The sequence below is a fragment of the Natrix helvetica genome (assembly GCF_964273705.1).
Source record: "Natrix helvetica genome assembly, chromosome: 8".
Lineage (NCBI taxonomy): Eukaryota > Metazoa > Chordata > Lepidosauria > Squamata > Natricidae > Natrix > Natrix helvetica.
Window position 1 is genome coordinate 25,018,331 of NC_138559.1, and position 17,402 is coordinate 25,035,732.

Genomic DNA, 17,402 nt, shown 5'->3' on the forward strand with positions numbered 1-17,402 from the left:
GAGATGCTTTAAAATCACTGAAGGCTTTTAATCAGTTGGGAGGCAGGAAAAAGGAGGTGGGGTTTCATCAGTTTTCCCTCCCTGTATTTGTGTGGTCTTAGCAGAGCAGCAAAATGGATTATAGTATAGTTATTTATACTGCTCTTCTGGAAATATTCCTACCAGAAAGAATTAGTATGCTTTATATCTGGGCATTCATTTATCCTGAATGGTCAACTAAATTAAAAATCAAAATAGCTTCAGCACAAAGCAAAAGGTAAACATGAAAATAACTGATATCAAAGCCATGAAATGGTATGAAACAACTTATCTCAAATTGTCTCCAGAGTACTGAAGTACAACGCAGAAGTAGAAGGCACTAGAACAGGGAATACTGAATCAGTTTTTTGCTTTGTAGTATTTTTATGTGTTCACTTTTTAAAGAAAGATCAGGCATTCTGGTATCTTATTTTTTTAGATAAAATGGAATTGATCTATTATAATTGACTATGCAGAGACTGTAATAGCTTTGGATCTGGCTACTTCTCCATTTTCTGGCACATGATGGATGTGCTGCCACTTCAACAAAACTGAAAGTATTACTTTCACAAACACTTTAACAAATTTCACATTTGAGGTTTTATCCCTCACAACCTTAGTTTTTAATTTTCTTGATCCATAAACAGAGAACAAAATGATGTGTAGGAAAGCGAATCTATTATGTCTCCAGCAACTGGTTGTCATTATAAAAACATACAATTCTTTCACCACTAAAGGCTTTATTCTATTTTAAAAAGGGTTCCTAATTATCTTGCTATATGGCTCATTTACTAAGATGACAATTAATGCTCTAGCAAGCTTACCTCCCACTATTATACAATTTTCACAATGTTTTCTTTTCACTGTCCGTGCTTTACCTGGTTATAACTCCAATTCTACTCTATGCTCAACTAGCTCCCAATGCTGTTTTTCCTTCAACTTCTCTCATTTAACCCTGTTGAATATTTTTACATGGCTTCCAAGTTAAGAACATTTTATTTATTTGCCTACTGCTGCTTTCCTCCAGTCTGCCAGGTCTTTCAGAAATTAACGCTTGCCAACTATAAGCCACATTAGGAACATTATTCAGGAATCAGGGCCTTCCTCTGGCAGGAGGGAATGAATAAAGGTTAAGAGATCAGTTCAAAGATGAGTTAGCAACTTAACCAACGTGGGGAAGACAGAGAGCAGTGGAGGGACATGTTTTCTTTTCTGCCCCAATAAACCTAATTAGGATTGTGAGCAGTGCTGGCAGGAGAGAAATTTCTTCACGCTACACTGTCTGTTTGTGTTTGATTAATGTAAATCTTCTCAACTCTAACCATGCCCTAGGCAGTATGATGGCTGCAGTTCTGTTAACCAGCATCTATGCAACTGAAGAAAATAAAACACAGAACAGAAAGAGGACCATCTCAAGATTCTCCCTTAATCTATTCTGGTGACACAATTTCAACAATGGGCTTTGAATGCTGTTTGAGTGAATGTCATTTTGTCACAATACTATACTAAACAAAACAAAAAAAACCCACAGATATATAAATTAGCAAATGGAGAAAAAGGAGAATTGGCAGTATTTGTTGCAATGTTCATATATTTCACAAGATGTAATTTAAAGGAGAATATAATTACATTTTGAACAGAAATATCAATTTTCGTAATCAATGCTAAGGTAGAAGATCCAATTTGTTCCAATAATGTTACCAAAATGATATTAGAAACAATTACTATACAGTGTAATGGATATTTGTTTATATTTCAGTTCACCGGAAAATACGTCAATATGTGTCAGCATATCGTTCAGCACTTCATTTCTGAATGTTTCAATGCATGGAATGACACATATATTGTGATGAAGAAGAAAAACATCAACCAATTCTGGAAGATCTGTTCCTCATTCTTTAAATTTCTCTTAAGTATTAAGTAATCCAATCACCTCATGTCCCTCTCCATAAACAAATATGGTGTTACTTAACTTTTGTTGAACCTGACATTACCCAGGTTGGGCCCAGGTTTGTTTTTTGCCTTTTAAATTGAGATATTTAAATGGGAATAGGCAGCACATAAATTTTAGAAGGGATAAGGTAGCTTACCTCTTGTCTTTCTAGGATAAAATATTACTTAAAATATACTAACAAACATTTAACATGCAACATAATGTAAAACATTTTAAAACAATGACCCTATAAATAATAATTAAAATACCAGAGAATTAAAATCTTTTGTAAATTTTAAGTTATTGATAAAGCCTGATTTGGGCTAACCAATGCTATTGCTTTTTAATATTGACTCTGCTATAAAGCAAACAATACTTATAAAATATTCTACAGCTCTAAAAACAAAGCTAGCAGAAATCTGAACACACCTGGATTACTGCATTTACCAGCCATGCCTCCTACCAAGCAATTATTACCGAGAAACAGTCAAGTACTAAATTTGCAGAAATGAATTCATACATTAGATTAATAAATAAACAAATCTTCAATGTTCATGAGTTTATGAACATGATAAATAACAAAAGATCTTAAGAAACTTGAAAAAGTGTTCTTTGGTACAAGGCAAATTCATGAATAAATAATTTTAGTTTTATTGCCATTTTTGTATTTTTCATTTCGTTTCATTTTGCCTGCCTGTTTAACCTAATTAGGAATTGTTATATTCCTAGTTCAACAGCTTATATCTCCATTTATAAAGAATATTTTTAAGTAAATTGTATCAATTAGTTTAAGATTTAAGAAATCACACTTTTAAATTTTATAAATCAAATATGCCTTTGTGAGCATTTTACAATGCCACAAAGTAACTTTACATCACTAATGTTTGCTAAAATCAATACTGCATATATTTCAAGTTTTTTCAAAATGGCTTCCCTTCCCAAACTCTATTTGTTTTGCTTCATTGCTTCAGACTTTCAGAAAATATAAGTGTCTATCAACAAGAAATCCAGTATTACCTTGGTTTTATATTATAGGTTTTTAGAGTGTTAGTCACACAATTAATATCCTTTTGTTTATTGATTTAAGTTCAATTGGTTTTTTTTAATCAGGCCGAGTTTGAAGAACACTACAGAGGTATAGATGCCAACACAGGTGCCTATGCACATTAAGTTTTTAAGTCCTACTTTATTCTTTTCTGTTTCAGTTTAATAGAGATATTATTCTTTGTAAGAACTCACCAATCAGAGCCTTCTGACATAACAACACAGTAGCTGTAAATATTTATATGGAATTCAAAGACCTTTACCCCAAATGAAAAGTCAGACATGGGAAATGAGCAGATTCTCAGAGCTGCGCAGAGCAGATATGGACAAATCTCCAAGGAACAGAGGCCTCATCACTAATGGGAGTTGAATGGCAATGAATACATACAGTGCTACTAAATAGCCTTAGATTTCCCTTTGGCAAGATTTATTATCAGTGATACTATATGAACACCCTGAGAATACCAAACAGCTCACAGAAATTCAATTTCTTAATGAGAAATGCAAAACAATACCTTGGGGTTGACAATAAAGTTTATGGCTAAGAGTTTAAATGCTAATATTCAATACAATTCATCATCAGAGGAGAAGGTGAATATATTCAGCCAGAAAGGGGGGGGCATATTGCAGATGTTCAAACAGAACCAATTTCTGTTGAAAAAGTATATATCTATTTTAAAAAATGAGTCTGGGAGGTACAAATACAATTGACTCCATCTCCTACCTTTTTTTCCAAAGTTCAACTGTTACCAGAAAATAATTCTGCAATATTGCCTCATTAATTTTGGTAAGTGGAATTATTTTTCCACATAGTAGTTAAATAAATATTGTGGCAAATAAAAATGTAAGATCTAAACACTGTTATTTATATAATTTCTTAAACAAAGGACACTCAGGTGTTCTCTAACATTAAATAAACAAAAGTCAGTTGGTCACTTGATAACTAAGCTTATTAATCTTGACATACTTCTTTATACAGTAGTTATGTGAAAAGAATGTAAATGATACACCATAGAATAATATATAAACTTCTAGTCTACAAGGTTTCTCTGTACAAAATGTACAAAACCATTTTAAGGAGAGGATACAAATTGGAATCAGTATATACATTCTGGATTTCTGAATGTTTCTCAATTTTTCTAAAATACTCTGCTGCTATAGTAGGTAACTGGTCTACAGTTTATTGCAAATACGCTGACATACAAACAAATTCATACACAGTAATCAAATTGAAGTTAATGTCTATATAACAAAAGGGAAAAAAAGAACAGTAATGGAATGTTTGAGAAGGAAGTTTGCGGTTTTACTCTAGTGACTAAATACTTTAAAAACATCTCTAAGCCCAGCAGTAACAGTTGTGTTTATTCCAATTATTTGCTATTTAATAAATAACATTTTATTTCGTAGTATGGAAAAGTTAAATATACACTTTTCAAGTCTTGGCCATCTTTTCAGTTATTTTCATCTTAATACTTTTCCAGAGGACTTATGTAACCCTGCTTACTCTATCCCTTCTCCTTTGCAACTAGTAACATACACTAGCTCCAGAAACAGAAAAAGCTAATTTATACCATTGTTTTTTCATTGCTGGGACTGCAGTAGAAAGGCAGGACCCAATATTTCTTAGGAAATAAATATTTTAAAGGGCTGCTTTCAATTGCAATGACTTTCAAGAGATTTTGAAACTTTCCTGATATTATATCCATATACTTTTTAAAGGGAAAATCTCATTGCCCAGTGCTCTAACTCAATTACAATTCAATTCACGTATTGATGCTCATATCATCCTCTTATATACTACTGCAAGGTTACCCGAAATGTAAAAGATTAAAAATAATAGTACCTCAAATGTATTTTATTTTCTTCTATTACTGCACTACATTCACCTTGTAAAATGATCGTACATATTTATTTTAAAAACATGTCCAAATATACAACTGTATATGTGCATATACTAATAATCTTAATTCTAACCAATTTCATCAGCAGTTGGCTTATCTATACTTTTTCAATATTAATGGACACGATCCTGTATCTTTTAAATACTGAGTGCAATATAAATCAAACACACTTCAGAACACTAGGGAAAACTATTAAGTTTACATCAGGAAGTTTTTAGTGTCAATGAATCAACATCAGGGAAAAATATTTTGGCAATATGAACAAAGGACAAATCTCAGATTTCTAGCAAAGATACAGTTTTTAAAATACATTGTACAATGTTCAAGAATCAGCTGCTCTTTCAAAGCAGAGAAACAATATACCTAAAAATACTTTATTTTGGTAATACTGTCAAAGCTTTCTATTTATCCATGAATTAGGAATCCATGAGTATTTTAGTCTGTCATGCCTCATGCACGTATCAGTGTGATAGAAGGTAAAATGGAAAGATACATATACATCTGGGGAAACAAAACCATCATACATTTTACTACTAGTATTTCAATGCGGCTTTATTTAACCTCATTTTTTAATCAACAATCAGTTGAATAATTGCACAAGCATTCCAGGGTCATAGTCCTATGCACGCGGAAAGAACCTTTGGCCTGAGGTGCAGTTGTGATCAATGAAGCAGCTACATCTGGCCAACAGAGGGCAACAGACTTAAGCCTCCATTTGTCCACCACAAAGGAGCATAAAGTGTAGGAGCAATGCAAGGGAATGTACATCAAATATTTGATGACCATCTGTGCTTGAAATAAGAATTTTGGGTTGATTTGTCTGAGGATCTATTTATTTGTTTTCTTGGCTGTCCACAGTATTCTCAGGTGTTTTCTCCAACACCGAATTTCAAAAGCACCAATACTTTTCTATCCTATATTGACATTATTATGATTTATATTGCTATAGTTATATAGTTACATTATTACAATATTTATTACAGATACTGTAAACTGTATTGGATCCAGTTGGATTGAGACAGTGCATTAACTACATATATAAAAATAATATTCAAAAGATTATCAGCTGCTCCTTTTACTTAATGCCTGACAACAACAATTGGAAAACCCCAGTAATGAACAATAATACAAAGAGTTCAGACAACTCTAAAATTCTCAAACTACATGGGAGATCTCTAAGTTGTGATAGCTGGAAACACTATCATTTGCCATTTCCCTTCTCCCAAATGAAAGCATTTCAAATAAGCTTAACAATTTATATTCTAAAAATAGAAAATTTACAAATAATTCCCTCATAAACTGAAATGACAACAAGTATTTGATGTATATCCCACCCCCACCCAAGGAAAATCAGCTTTCTAGGACGCTAGCATAGGTTAAGAGTGGGCAAAACAGTTTAAACAAGAGTAGACTAATGACTTTGTGAACTTGGGTTTTCTAAAACCCAGCTCTAATCACTTCTGCTTCTGAAACCACAATGGCTTGCACAAAACTAACCACAATTTTTTTTTCTTTGCATTTTTTCATCAAATTGTAGAAGCGTACTAGAGTTGAGAGAGTTGCATATTCTTTTCATGATAAAGAACTTCAATTTTTGGTCAAATCAGTGCAGAATGACAATGAATTTGCTTAAATAAGTCAGTCACATCTTTGTAGTCTTCATTTTGCTAAGCAGCAAATTAAATTATTCCGAATACACTGCCCTTGCAAAGCCACACCTCATTCATGTGGATACAAGCACACAACTAAGTGGTTTTCTACACTGAGAGGCCCATATTGTTAATTCACACCTTGTGCTTCGTGCCACATGCCCAATGAGATCATAAAAGAGACAGCATAATTTTGCTGAGTTGTTTAAACAAGCAGAGGTTTAAAGTGCGATATCCCAAAATCAGCACATCCTGTTGCAAACCTAAAGATAAAAATAAAAACTTTATAAAGGTAGTCCTTGACTTACAAGTTCATTTAGTGACCATTCAAAGTTATAAGGCCACTGAAAAAAGTGACTTATGACAATTATTTACATTTATAACCACTGCAGCATTCCCAAGGTCACGTGATTTACATTTGGATGCTTGGCAACTGGTTCATATTTATGACAGTTGCAGTGTCCCAGGGTCATGTGATCCTCTTTTGCGATGTTCTGACAAGCAAAGTCAATGGGGAAGCCAGATTCACTTAACAATCATGTTACTAATGTAACAGCTGCAGTGATTCACTTAACAACTGTGACAAGCAAGTGCATAAAATGGAGCAAAATTCACTTAATATGTTTCACTTAACAACCATAATTTTGGGCGCAACTGTGGTCATAGGTCTAGGACTGCCTGTACTTCAAAAGTCAGTAGGACTACAGGCATTTTCCAAGGGAGTGGGAGTCATGAGTGTTAAGAGCTAAGCTGGATACCACATGCAACTGTAAATCATAATCTATATATTTTGCTTTCCAAACCCCCCAAAATGTGGGATGAAAAAAACCCTGCGAGGCACAAAAAAGATTGTTTGACAAGCTATACCTGGTCCTCAACTCGTTTTCTGTCCCTCTGACCTACTGGATAGAAACTTACATGTGAAGGGGAAGCACATGTGAGGGGGTCAATTCAAACAACACAATGGGAAATATAAAATGATCTGCCTATAAATGGAGGATACTTATTCTTGTAGTGGAAATCAGTGGTGGGTTTCTACCGGTTCGGACCAATTCTCTTGAACCATTAGTGCTGCCTTCAAAAAGAGAGCGGACCGGTTCTCTGTTCTTTTTAAACACCCCTGCCCACCCCGAGTTATACATATCTTTATTCCAGCTTCCGAAGCCCAGCTGATCCGGGGCAGCAGATTGAAATGCTGCTTCTCAGCTGTTTTCCTTTTTTTCAAAGTAATTTTCGTTCAATTGCGCACGAGCGCACTCAGCGAACCGGTAGTAAACCAGTTAGGAACGCACCACTGGTGGAAATGAGTTGTCAGGAATTAGGATACCAAGACTATTTTATTTTTATTACAAATCCATGGGTGATTTATAGGCTACTAATGTCAATAGTTTGGCCAAGATCTTAAAAAGTCTACAACAACATACTCCTATAAGTTTTTTTCTTTACCGGATGCCAAGTTCTTGCAAGATATTTCAAAAGGATTTTTTTTTTAAATCCAAACAAAAAAGCACCCCTAAGATCAGACGGTCTACTTCCTTTTCCTGTTTTCTTTTTTTTTTATAATTATGTTCACAATACACATTAAGAAAATCCCTCTTGTTTTCCCTTAGTAATTTTAGTGTCTTCCCCCCCCCCCCTCAAATTTGTCCCATATAAAACTTGTATTTTCCTTGATTTGCCCTGGATTTTCTCCTCTTTCTGCCACTTTAATTAAAGATTGTGCTTTCAAAGCAAAAGTAATGAATGTACACATATACATACTAATTAGGCTACCCCCTTAGGGTAAGTAAATACAAATAATAAACTAAAGAAATTAAAGGCATGAGGTTTTTTTTTTTAAAGACTTGTTAAATCTGAGGTTAAATTATAACCTTTCCATACCCTTTTCTAATCTTGAAAACCATCCTCCATCAGATCCATGCACATTTTCATACATTGTATTTTATTCTTTAAACAGTGAATGTACAACTTCTTATCTTTTTATTTAACCTCTGGCTGCTTCTCATAAACAAACATGTATTGTTTATTTACGCAACATCCTCTACAAATGAATTCATGGGGGGGAAGTGTTGGGTTAGAGGGAGAAAAAAATTAACATCCCTCCCCCCTTTAAATTCATCTGAACAATACTGAGGCTGTTAATAAATAGGCTGGGTGTGCTATGTATTTTATTATTAACACTGATTTTCATATTAACATAAACAGATTGTTCATCATATATCACAAGATACGTTCAACAAAAGCTAACTTCAAAATTAAAACCAACATCAATCAGGAAAGAGGAGCTAAAAAGCTATTGTAGATTGCTTCATAGTATATAAAGTTGTTTTATAGTATTATTAACAAAACATATTAAGCAAACAGCCAAGCATCAGGAGAATTATAGTTCATAAAAGTGTAGTAGAGTTGTGTAAAAAATTAAAACTAACACCCTGAGCTTATGAACAGTAAAAGTCCCAGCATTCAACAACATGTTATAGAATAGCCTCAGTATCACTATCTCTGAAATGTTTTACTTAATCTGGTATCTAGAAATATGTTGTGATTGCAAGTCCTGAAATTCTTAGCCAAATGAGTTGGGGAAAACATATCAGGGAAGTTTCCGTTTGAGCAACAGTACAAACCTAAGATTGTATCCAAATACATTAATAGAAAAAGGCAATGATTGGAAAGGACAAGTTCAAAAATTTTGGTTCACATTTACTTGAAAAGAGTGTATGTCCTTGGGATTATTTTTAATATTAATAGGAAATTCACCTTGCTTAATCTTCACCACAAGCCATTTTTTTCATGGCTTTTCATTTCCACACTGAAATTTAATGATATTTTGCTAAAATGTGTAGTATCATCTTGCAATTCTGAGTTGCAGGAACAGAGCATCACAGAAGGATAAAATGGACCGCGGGGGTGGGGGAAAATGCCCTTAATTTCATTATGCAATATTTTGACAAGAATCACCCCCACATCACTACTTATAATTCTTTATGGATAGAACTCCCTTGCTATCGTATTTATATAAAGTTATTTAAGAGTGGACACCCAAAGTTGCTTTTTCAACTGGACAGCCATTTGTCTGGGATGGGATCAGCATTCCTTTCCTGGGCAGTGGGTTGAACTAGATGATGTCCAAGATCCCTTCCAACCCTATAACCCTAAGCAGCTCTCACATACAGGTTTTGGTTCAAAAATCTGTCCCTCTGGTATTTGGCAGCCAATCTGAAATATGAAGATTGAATAAGTTTCCTTCATATGGTGATATATCCAAAAAGGATGTTCTGAATGCAATAAAAATAACTCAGTATATCATTTCTCTGAATCTTTTAGTTCTCTGTAGATATTAATAATTTATGTCATAAGTTCAATGCAACCAATTACATATATTGAGGCAGCAAGTATCGTGTCTCCACCTAAGCAATTATCTCAGCTTTCTTCAAAACCAGAAAAGCAAGATCTAGCATCAGCTACTGACAGAAGCCTAGACATAGCATAACCATACAGCTGTAACCAACAGAAAACTTTAAACATTTAGTAAGAAGGAAAGGAAAGGAAAGAAGGAAAGGAATGGGAAGGGAAGGGGGAAGGGAAAGAAAGGAAAGGAGAGAAGGGGAAAGGGAAGGAAAAGGAAGGGAAGACAAAGGAGAAGGAAAAGGAAGAATTAGGCAAAGGTCAAGATTATGCTCATATTCCTGATGTTTGTTCTACATCACATATGGCATTCCTGAAACTTTGCTAAAGAAAAGTGAACTGTTCATTAGATAAGAACAAACTTTTCTGTAATATCTGATGCCAGATTAAAACAAATTATCTAGATATTCACCCAAAGTTTTGTGCGGAAAAAGCTATATTGAAGTCTTTAGATTTCTTCTTGCCAATTGGTTTCCAAACCAGCTTGATGCTTCCCTAAATTTTAAAAAGTGGCTCTAAGGCAACATAAATTATTACACACTTTGTGTCCCTTGGAAGCCAATCCAGGGCTGTTTAATTACCTTGTCTGAGAAATGTGTCTTTTTTCAGGTCACTCATTTATAGCTTCATCTTCCTCTCAAGATTGCTGTGGTAGGAAGCTACATATACACTGTGAACTATCTGCTCAAAAAAATGGATTATACTAATATTTTAATGTGAACTTTGTGGCATTTACCTGAAAAATGGAATTTAAGGAACTAAAATGCATTAATTGCTTTATGATATGATTTATATTTTGTCTTCAATCTGATGAGTCAAGGAGACTGTGATTAATAATCTGGGTTAAAAACACTTTTACCCTGCTTTTCTAATAAAGAGCAGTCAACAATAATTTACTTGCCTGAACACTCCAGTTGATCAAGATGAAAAAAGTGTGCTGCTCCAGCTTTTGTGGAAGTATAAAAACAACAAACTGAATTTCTGGAACTGAGTATGATTCCTGACTGTGCAGCTGAGTATCAGAAATGATATATGGTGTATGGACATACACTCAGAAGACAATATAAGTTAATCAAGTAAATTAATAACAATTGCACTATAATTCTATACATGTCTGTTATGAAAAAAAGTCCCTAGAACTCAGTGGAGCTCATTCAGAATATGAGGATGGCTACAACCTCAATCAATTTCAGCATCTAAGCAGGGGGAGAAAGCAACAATTTAAAAATCCACTGGAAGTCATTATATAAATCATTTTCCATTCAAGTAGATTTCACAGAAAATACCCAAGATAATTGGCATCATTTTTTTAAAGTACCCATAAATTTGCTCTAGGATTAGTCTTTATTTCTATAAAATAAAAAAACATAAAACATGCCATTTCTATGAAAAGTTTTAAAAGAGCATAGTTTGGAAAATGCATGAAAAGAATGTCTAGGTTGCAAATTTTTAAAAAGGCAGGCACATTCAATGTTTCTAGGCTGCAGCAACATAATATGCCAGAGTTCACATCTTAAGATTTTTCTAAATTCCATCCGAGCCCCAGCTTGCCCAGTAATGAAGAATAAAAACTTGCATCTAACTCTGCTCAGCTATGTATTCCCTATCACAAACAACACAAGGCAGAAAATGCCCAAAGCTTGTCTGCAATCAGGCTGAAATAAAAACATTCTTTTTATCCATCCGGTTACTCAGTGCTGAAGAAATATCTTATTGCTATATTTCAATTCAATTTCAACTCAATTCTACGCATCTACTCAAGCACAAGCCACGCTGATTTCAGTAGGCCTTATTACCAGATAAATGTTTAAAGAACTGTTTTGTATTATTGTGTATTATTTAATCTGAGAATAAAATATTTTAAAAGAAGTAATTCAAGTGTTCTAAAAGAGTTGAATGAGATCCTACAGACATTGAATGAAGCTAATAGAGGGAGACAAATTTCATATCCTTGAGAAATATCAAGTAAGAAATTTATTAAGTGTAGCTCAAGAAGCAATAATATTATATATTTTAATGTCACTGAAATAGCAAATACCCTGCCTTAACATATAAAGACTACTAAACTCACTTCATATTGACAGTAGTAATGTCCAAGTTAGTCATCCTTCCTATTGCTAAAAAGATCAATAACATTAGAGGGATAATATGATTTCATCTACAAAAAAATTACAGGCATACTGAAAAATCCCAATAAACTGGATGAAATGGATGGAAGGAACTGGATGGAAATGGATGAAGATCATTTGTGAGGGTATTCCAGTTATCAACAAAAATGTGCCACAACCTATTTCTGAGCAGTTCAAGCCTCATCTACATATGCCTAAACCATACTTAAAATATAAAATGTACAGCGAATTTTTTTTCCCATCTACACTACCTGTTTACTCCTCTCAAGACACACTGCTTAAAACAGAATTTTACAAAATGAGAAAAAAATTAAGCAGATTCTCAAAAATATAACATCATTAATCCAATCAGCCTCATTAAAATTATAGAATAAACATATGCACTTTTGATCCACAGTTTGGTTAAACAACATTTGCTTTAGTGAATATATTTTTACTGAAACAAACTGGACCTATTTCCCAGATCATGATGTCAAGGGATGGAGAGTTCACTGGAAGTACTGCAACTGCAAAAGCACTCTCATGCAATCCCACCAATCTGACTTCTAAACTAAGTTTCTGGAAGACTTCAAGGCACAGAGAAATTAACGATTTTAACACAAAGCCACTACTACAAAGTTATCTGGAACAGCTGCAAGTACTTTAGGCAGATACAATTTTATCTACTGCACATTGACTCAATCCATGACTGAAGAAATATCAAATTGCCAAAAGTAGCAATCAGGTAATCTTGTCATTGCATTACAGAGACCATTATATACAACTTGATATTCCAATTAAGGCTTACAGAGGAGAGAGTAGCAAAATATTTACCTTAGAAAAGGAAGCTCCACTAGGATAGTCAAGGACAATAGCAAGGAAAGTTATCAGCTTCCTATACATTCACTGTTGCTATTGCATCTGAGTTGTTGTTACCACCATCACTAGCAATATTTTAGAACTAACTTACAGAATAAAAAGATTATGAAAGGAATCAGGAAAAAATGTATTCTACTATTACAACATACTTTCCACCTACTTTGATGTTAACTATTAATTGCATTAAAGTATAACATAAATAGTCTTGCAGATCTTCTGCTGAGCTACAGAAATAAACATGTTTATATTACAACCTTCAAAAAGTATTTATGAAGAATAATAATCAATGCTTCAGCAATGTTCTCTACAGAATAAAAACATCTGTATTATTCTATACTATATTTTAGAAGATGACTCTAATTAGGAAAAACATCCAGAACTCCTAATATTCACAATGAAATTATATTAAAAGGAACCAGATACTATCCTCATTTCAACTAACACTTCCCATCCCCCAGATTCAGCATTTTAGAAATGTTAAGGATGTACCATATTCACATTATTTTGTAGTCAGTTTTGGAATCTATAAAATGATCCCACGTATCTAAATAATCTATGTTCCTACTGATTCCATAACTGTTTTACAATATGTATTCTTCAGAACTGTTGCAGTGATCCCCATACCAAACATTTATTTCTTGTAACGTCTAATTACCTGGATGGCAAACTAAAATGTTATAGGTTATCTGCTAGGGGAAAAAATGACTAGTGCACTATTTCTATTTATGATATTGCATCTCATCATCATCATACAGGCTTGTGGTAGCCCTAGATTTTGCACTTATATTAGATGAAAAGTTCATGCTTTTAAATTATCACATGACCCTGATCAAAATCCAGTATATTAGGAGACAGAGCTAACTGGGCCCATCCCCAATTACCACAGAATGGTAGTTGATTCTCCAATTGTAGTTCAATTCCCATCAGATCAGTTCCAGTAAACTTAATAATGTAAAATGAGAAATGCAGTCCAGACCGAAGTTGTTACAGGTTCCTTTTTCTACAGGGGAAGAGTATCTTATAGATTCCAAAACTACATCATTCCCAAGTCTCCAACTTCTGAGAGGAAATGGGGTGGGTAGAAATATAAATTGGTAAGGGAGGGGAAACAACATGGCCATAGGCCAACTATCATAACATGTCTCTTTTCAAACGTTTTAGTCCTGGAGAGCCAAATAAGTCCAGCTACTAAAATGACTCCAAAGGTAGAGATAAACAAACCACTAAAAAGTGCTCCATCACTGGAGGTTTTAAAGAAGAGTCTGGACAGCCACTTGTCTAAGTTTGTATAGGTTCTCCTGCTTGAGCAGGGGGCTGGACTAGAAGACCTCCAAGATCCCTTCCAACTCTATTCTATTCTATTCGTGCCACTAAACCATTTGGGGCATAGGTAGGCAACCTAACGTCACCCTGAATGACCTTTACTGCTACAGTGGTACAGTATCACCTAAGACGCAAGGACCTTCTGCACAGCCCAAACCTTCATTGCATTGATATCAAGTTCTCAATTGGAATCCCTTTCATGAGAAATTGCCAGTCCGGTGGCCTAGAAAACTACCAGGCCAACACATTTTGGAAAGGCAAATCCAGATCGCTCGGTCAGCAAATCCAAAGCCATTTCCAGAAGTGCAGCCCAGCCCTCCCTCATGACCACCTTTGTGCTTAAACCTCCAGACTAAACTTTTTTTTTTTACCCAAATCCCAAGCAAAGAGCAGCTGCAGCAGCCGCCGGTCCCCACTGACCTGTCCGTGATTGCGGACTGTGTGCCACTCATTGGAGCCCCCGGCAACAGGACGATTTTTTAGCCAATCTGCATCTTACGGGCGATTCTCCAGCGACTTGTCACTTTCCCACACTCCACACCCGAGTTCAGAATCCAGCCTTATTCCAAAGGAGAGCAGAATTAAAAGCCACACACGGGGTTTGTTTGTTGTTTGTTTTGTTTTTCAGTCTTCCAAGAGATCCACCTCCCAGGACACTCGGGGAAAAGCCACCGGGATCTTCTGCCAGGAAGAAAGGAAGGCCGTCACAGCCATGATGCGCCCCTCTGGAAACCCAGCTGTCGCCTCCGTCCGAAAGGAAGAGCCATCTCAGTCGAAGGACACTTGACCGGCCGAAGAAGAAGAAGACGACGACGACGAAGAAGACAACGAAGGTGCCTCTGGTTCAATTCCTCCTTCCCGGCCCTTAGTTCCCTCATTACAACCCCAGGATCTTCTCCAGTCTTTTACAGCATCCAAGTCCAGCCAGGTAGGTCAAAGAGAGAGGATGGGGCTGCCCCCCTTTCAGAAAGACCCCGAAGAAAAACAACAGGAAAGAAACTGGGGGTGAGGGGGGGTGCAGGAAGGGAGGATTTGCTGTATATATTCAGGGCAGGGGATCAGGAAAAATGGGCTCTTTTTCTAGCTTCTTCCTTCCTTCCACCCTTTCAAAAAAAATTACCTCCAGGATCTCTGCAAGGTCTGGGTGCTGAGAAACCAACACATCCCCCCCCCAAAAAAATAAGCCTTTACGGGGCGGCTTTTCAAACCTCCAGGGAAAGAAGCACCCCCAAACACCCAAAAACACCCCAAAGGAGGGGAAAAAAAGAAGGCAGGCAGGCCTGTTCCTTAAGGGGGGGTGTCAAAAAAAGAGGGGGGTCCCCCTTTGGAGCTGCTCACACCATACCTTGAGAGAGACATAAAAAATAATAAAATAAAATGCAAATTGCTACATAGGCGCGGGGGGAAGGGGGCTTGTAGAGGGCCCCCACCGACAGTCCCGCGCCTGTGGGCCGGGTCGGAGGCGGAGGAGGAGCCCACCTTGGCCCCCCGGCCCGCTTCCTAGGCCTCGGCGGGCTTCATCCCGCCCTCGGGGGCTGCTGACAGGGCGGCTTGAGGCGGGAGAGACCACCCCCCCCGCTCCACCGGCGGCCCTTTCCGGCCCGCTCGGCCGCCTCGGCCCGTCCCGCCTGAGGAGATTTGGGAACGACGAGCGGCCGCCGCGATTGGTGAAGGGAGAAGCGGCTCTCCGCTGCCTGGCGAGCCGCTGCTTTGCTTCCTCCGTCGCCTCCGTCGTCCGCCTTTTCTCCCGCCGCCGCCGCCGCTCCTGAGGAGATCTTTTTTTTTTACCTCAGGCCAACGGTCCCCGCCGGCTTCCCTCAGCCAGGCCTCGGCTCCCCCTCGGCAACCTTCGGCCTTTTCCGGCACTCCCGGGACTCGTTTTTCCACCGCCTCGGCTCTCCCGCTTCCCTTTGCGATGCTGGACTGCGACTCTTCCCTCCTCCCCCCTCCCTCCGCGCTCCAGCTTTTTTTTCCCTTCCCTCCACCCGACCTCGCGAGATCCCTCCGCCGGGACTCCGCCTGACGTGGTTGTGTTTTTTTCCTATCGTCCTTACGCTTATCCCCTCCGCCGTGGTGGCAAAAATAAATAAATGAAAGGGAAGCGAGGAAAAGGAGTACCTTGAAGGACTGGGGGGAGGGGGGCTGAGAGGCAGAAACCACCTGGTTTAAGAATAAAGGGGGCTGTGGGGGAGGGGGAGAGAGGTGCAGATTTCCATTTTTTTTAAAAAAAAACTTTTTTAGTTGTCTGTATTTCCAGTTTTGGGAAGGATGTGTCGTGGACTCTCTTAACAACTGTGCGACTCACTTAGTGGCTGCAGTGATTCAGGATGAAAAAGGTGGTACAATCACACGTGACTCGCTTAACAACCAACTGCTCAGCAATAGAAAGTCTGGGCCCCAATTGGGACCGTAAATTGAGGACTACCTGCGGTATAAAAATTGAATAAATTACAGCAACATAAAAATGCTGATATCCAAGGCAATAATTTGCAAGTAGCTAGCTGCAAGGGAATGCGGTGGCTCAGTGGCTAAGACGCTGAGTTTGTCGATCAGAGAGGTAGGCAGTTTGGCGGTTCAAATCCCTAGCGCCACATAACAGAGGGAGCTCCCGTTACTTGTCCCAGTTTCTGCCAACCTAGCAGTTCGAAAGCACATAAAAAATGCAAGTAGAAAAAATAGGTACCGCCTTTGGTGGGAAGACAACAGCTTTCCGTGCACCTTTGGCATTTAGTCATGCCGGCCACATGACCACGGAGACATCTTCGGACAGCGCTGGCTCTTGGGCTTTGAAACGGAGATGAGCACCGCCCCCTAGAGTCAGGAACGACTAGTTCCCTTTTTACCTTTATTTCCAGTTTCCGCTCTAATTCCTCTTTCTGGCTGTAGGTAAGGTTTTTAGTGATGATCTTTGTCTTATCTTATTTCTTTTGAATAGTTTTTTGAATAATTTTGGATAAGATTATTTCTTCTGCCACCTTTTCAAATTCTTCTGTTTCTTGCATTAACTTAGTTCCTGTTGCAGAGATGCAAGGTTTCCAAAAGAGGGGACATTTTAAGTGCAGCGAGGTAGTTTTTGGAATGGTGTGCGAAAGAGAAAAGCCACAAAATGTGAAGTTGAGACTGAGCTGCAAAGTTGCTTCCA

General features: G+C 37.2%; 1 protein-coding gene across 5 annotated transcripts in view; it reads right to left on the reverse strand.

The window, feature by feature from the left end:
- Positions 1-16,197, reverse strand: part of ARHGEF12 (Rho guanine nucleotide exchange factor 12) — a 69,627-nt gene extending 53,430 nt beyond the window's left edge. For 3 of the 5 annotated variants that reach the window (XR_014176065.1, XM_081961102.1, XM_081961101.1), the window contains exon 1: positions 14,681-16,195. Coding sequence is in view for 4 of the 5 variants with exons in the window: in XM_081961102.1 (XP_081817228.1) it covers positions 14,681-14,712 (32 nt within the window). In the remaining variant the exon portion in view is untranslated. Of the gene's footprint in view, positions 1-14,680 lie in introns of all 5 variants that reach the window. The other 2 variants (XM_081961100.1, XM_081961099.1) reach the window with 2 other exon arrangements.
- Between the last annotated feature and the right edge of the window lie 1,205 nt (positions 16,198-17,402).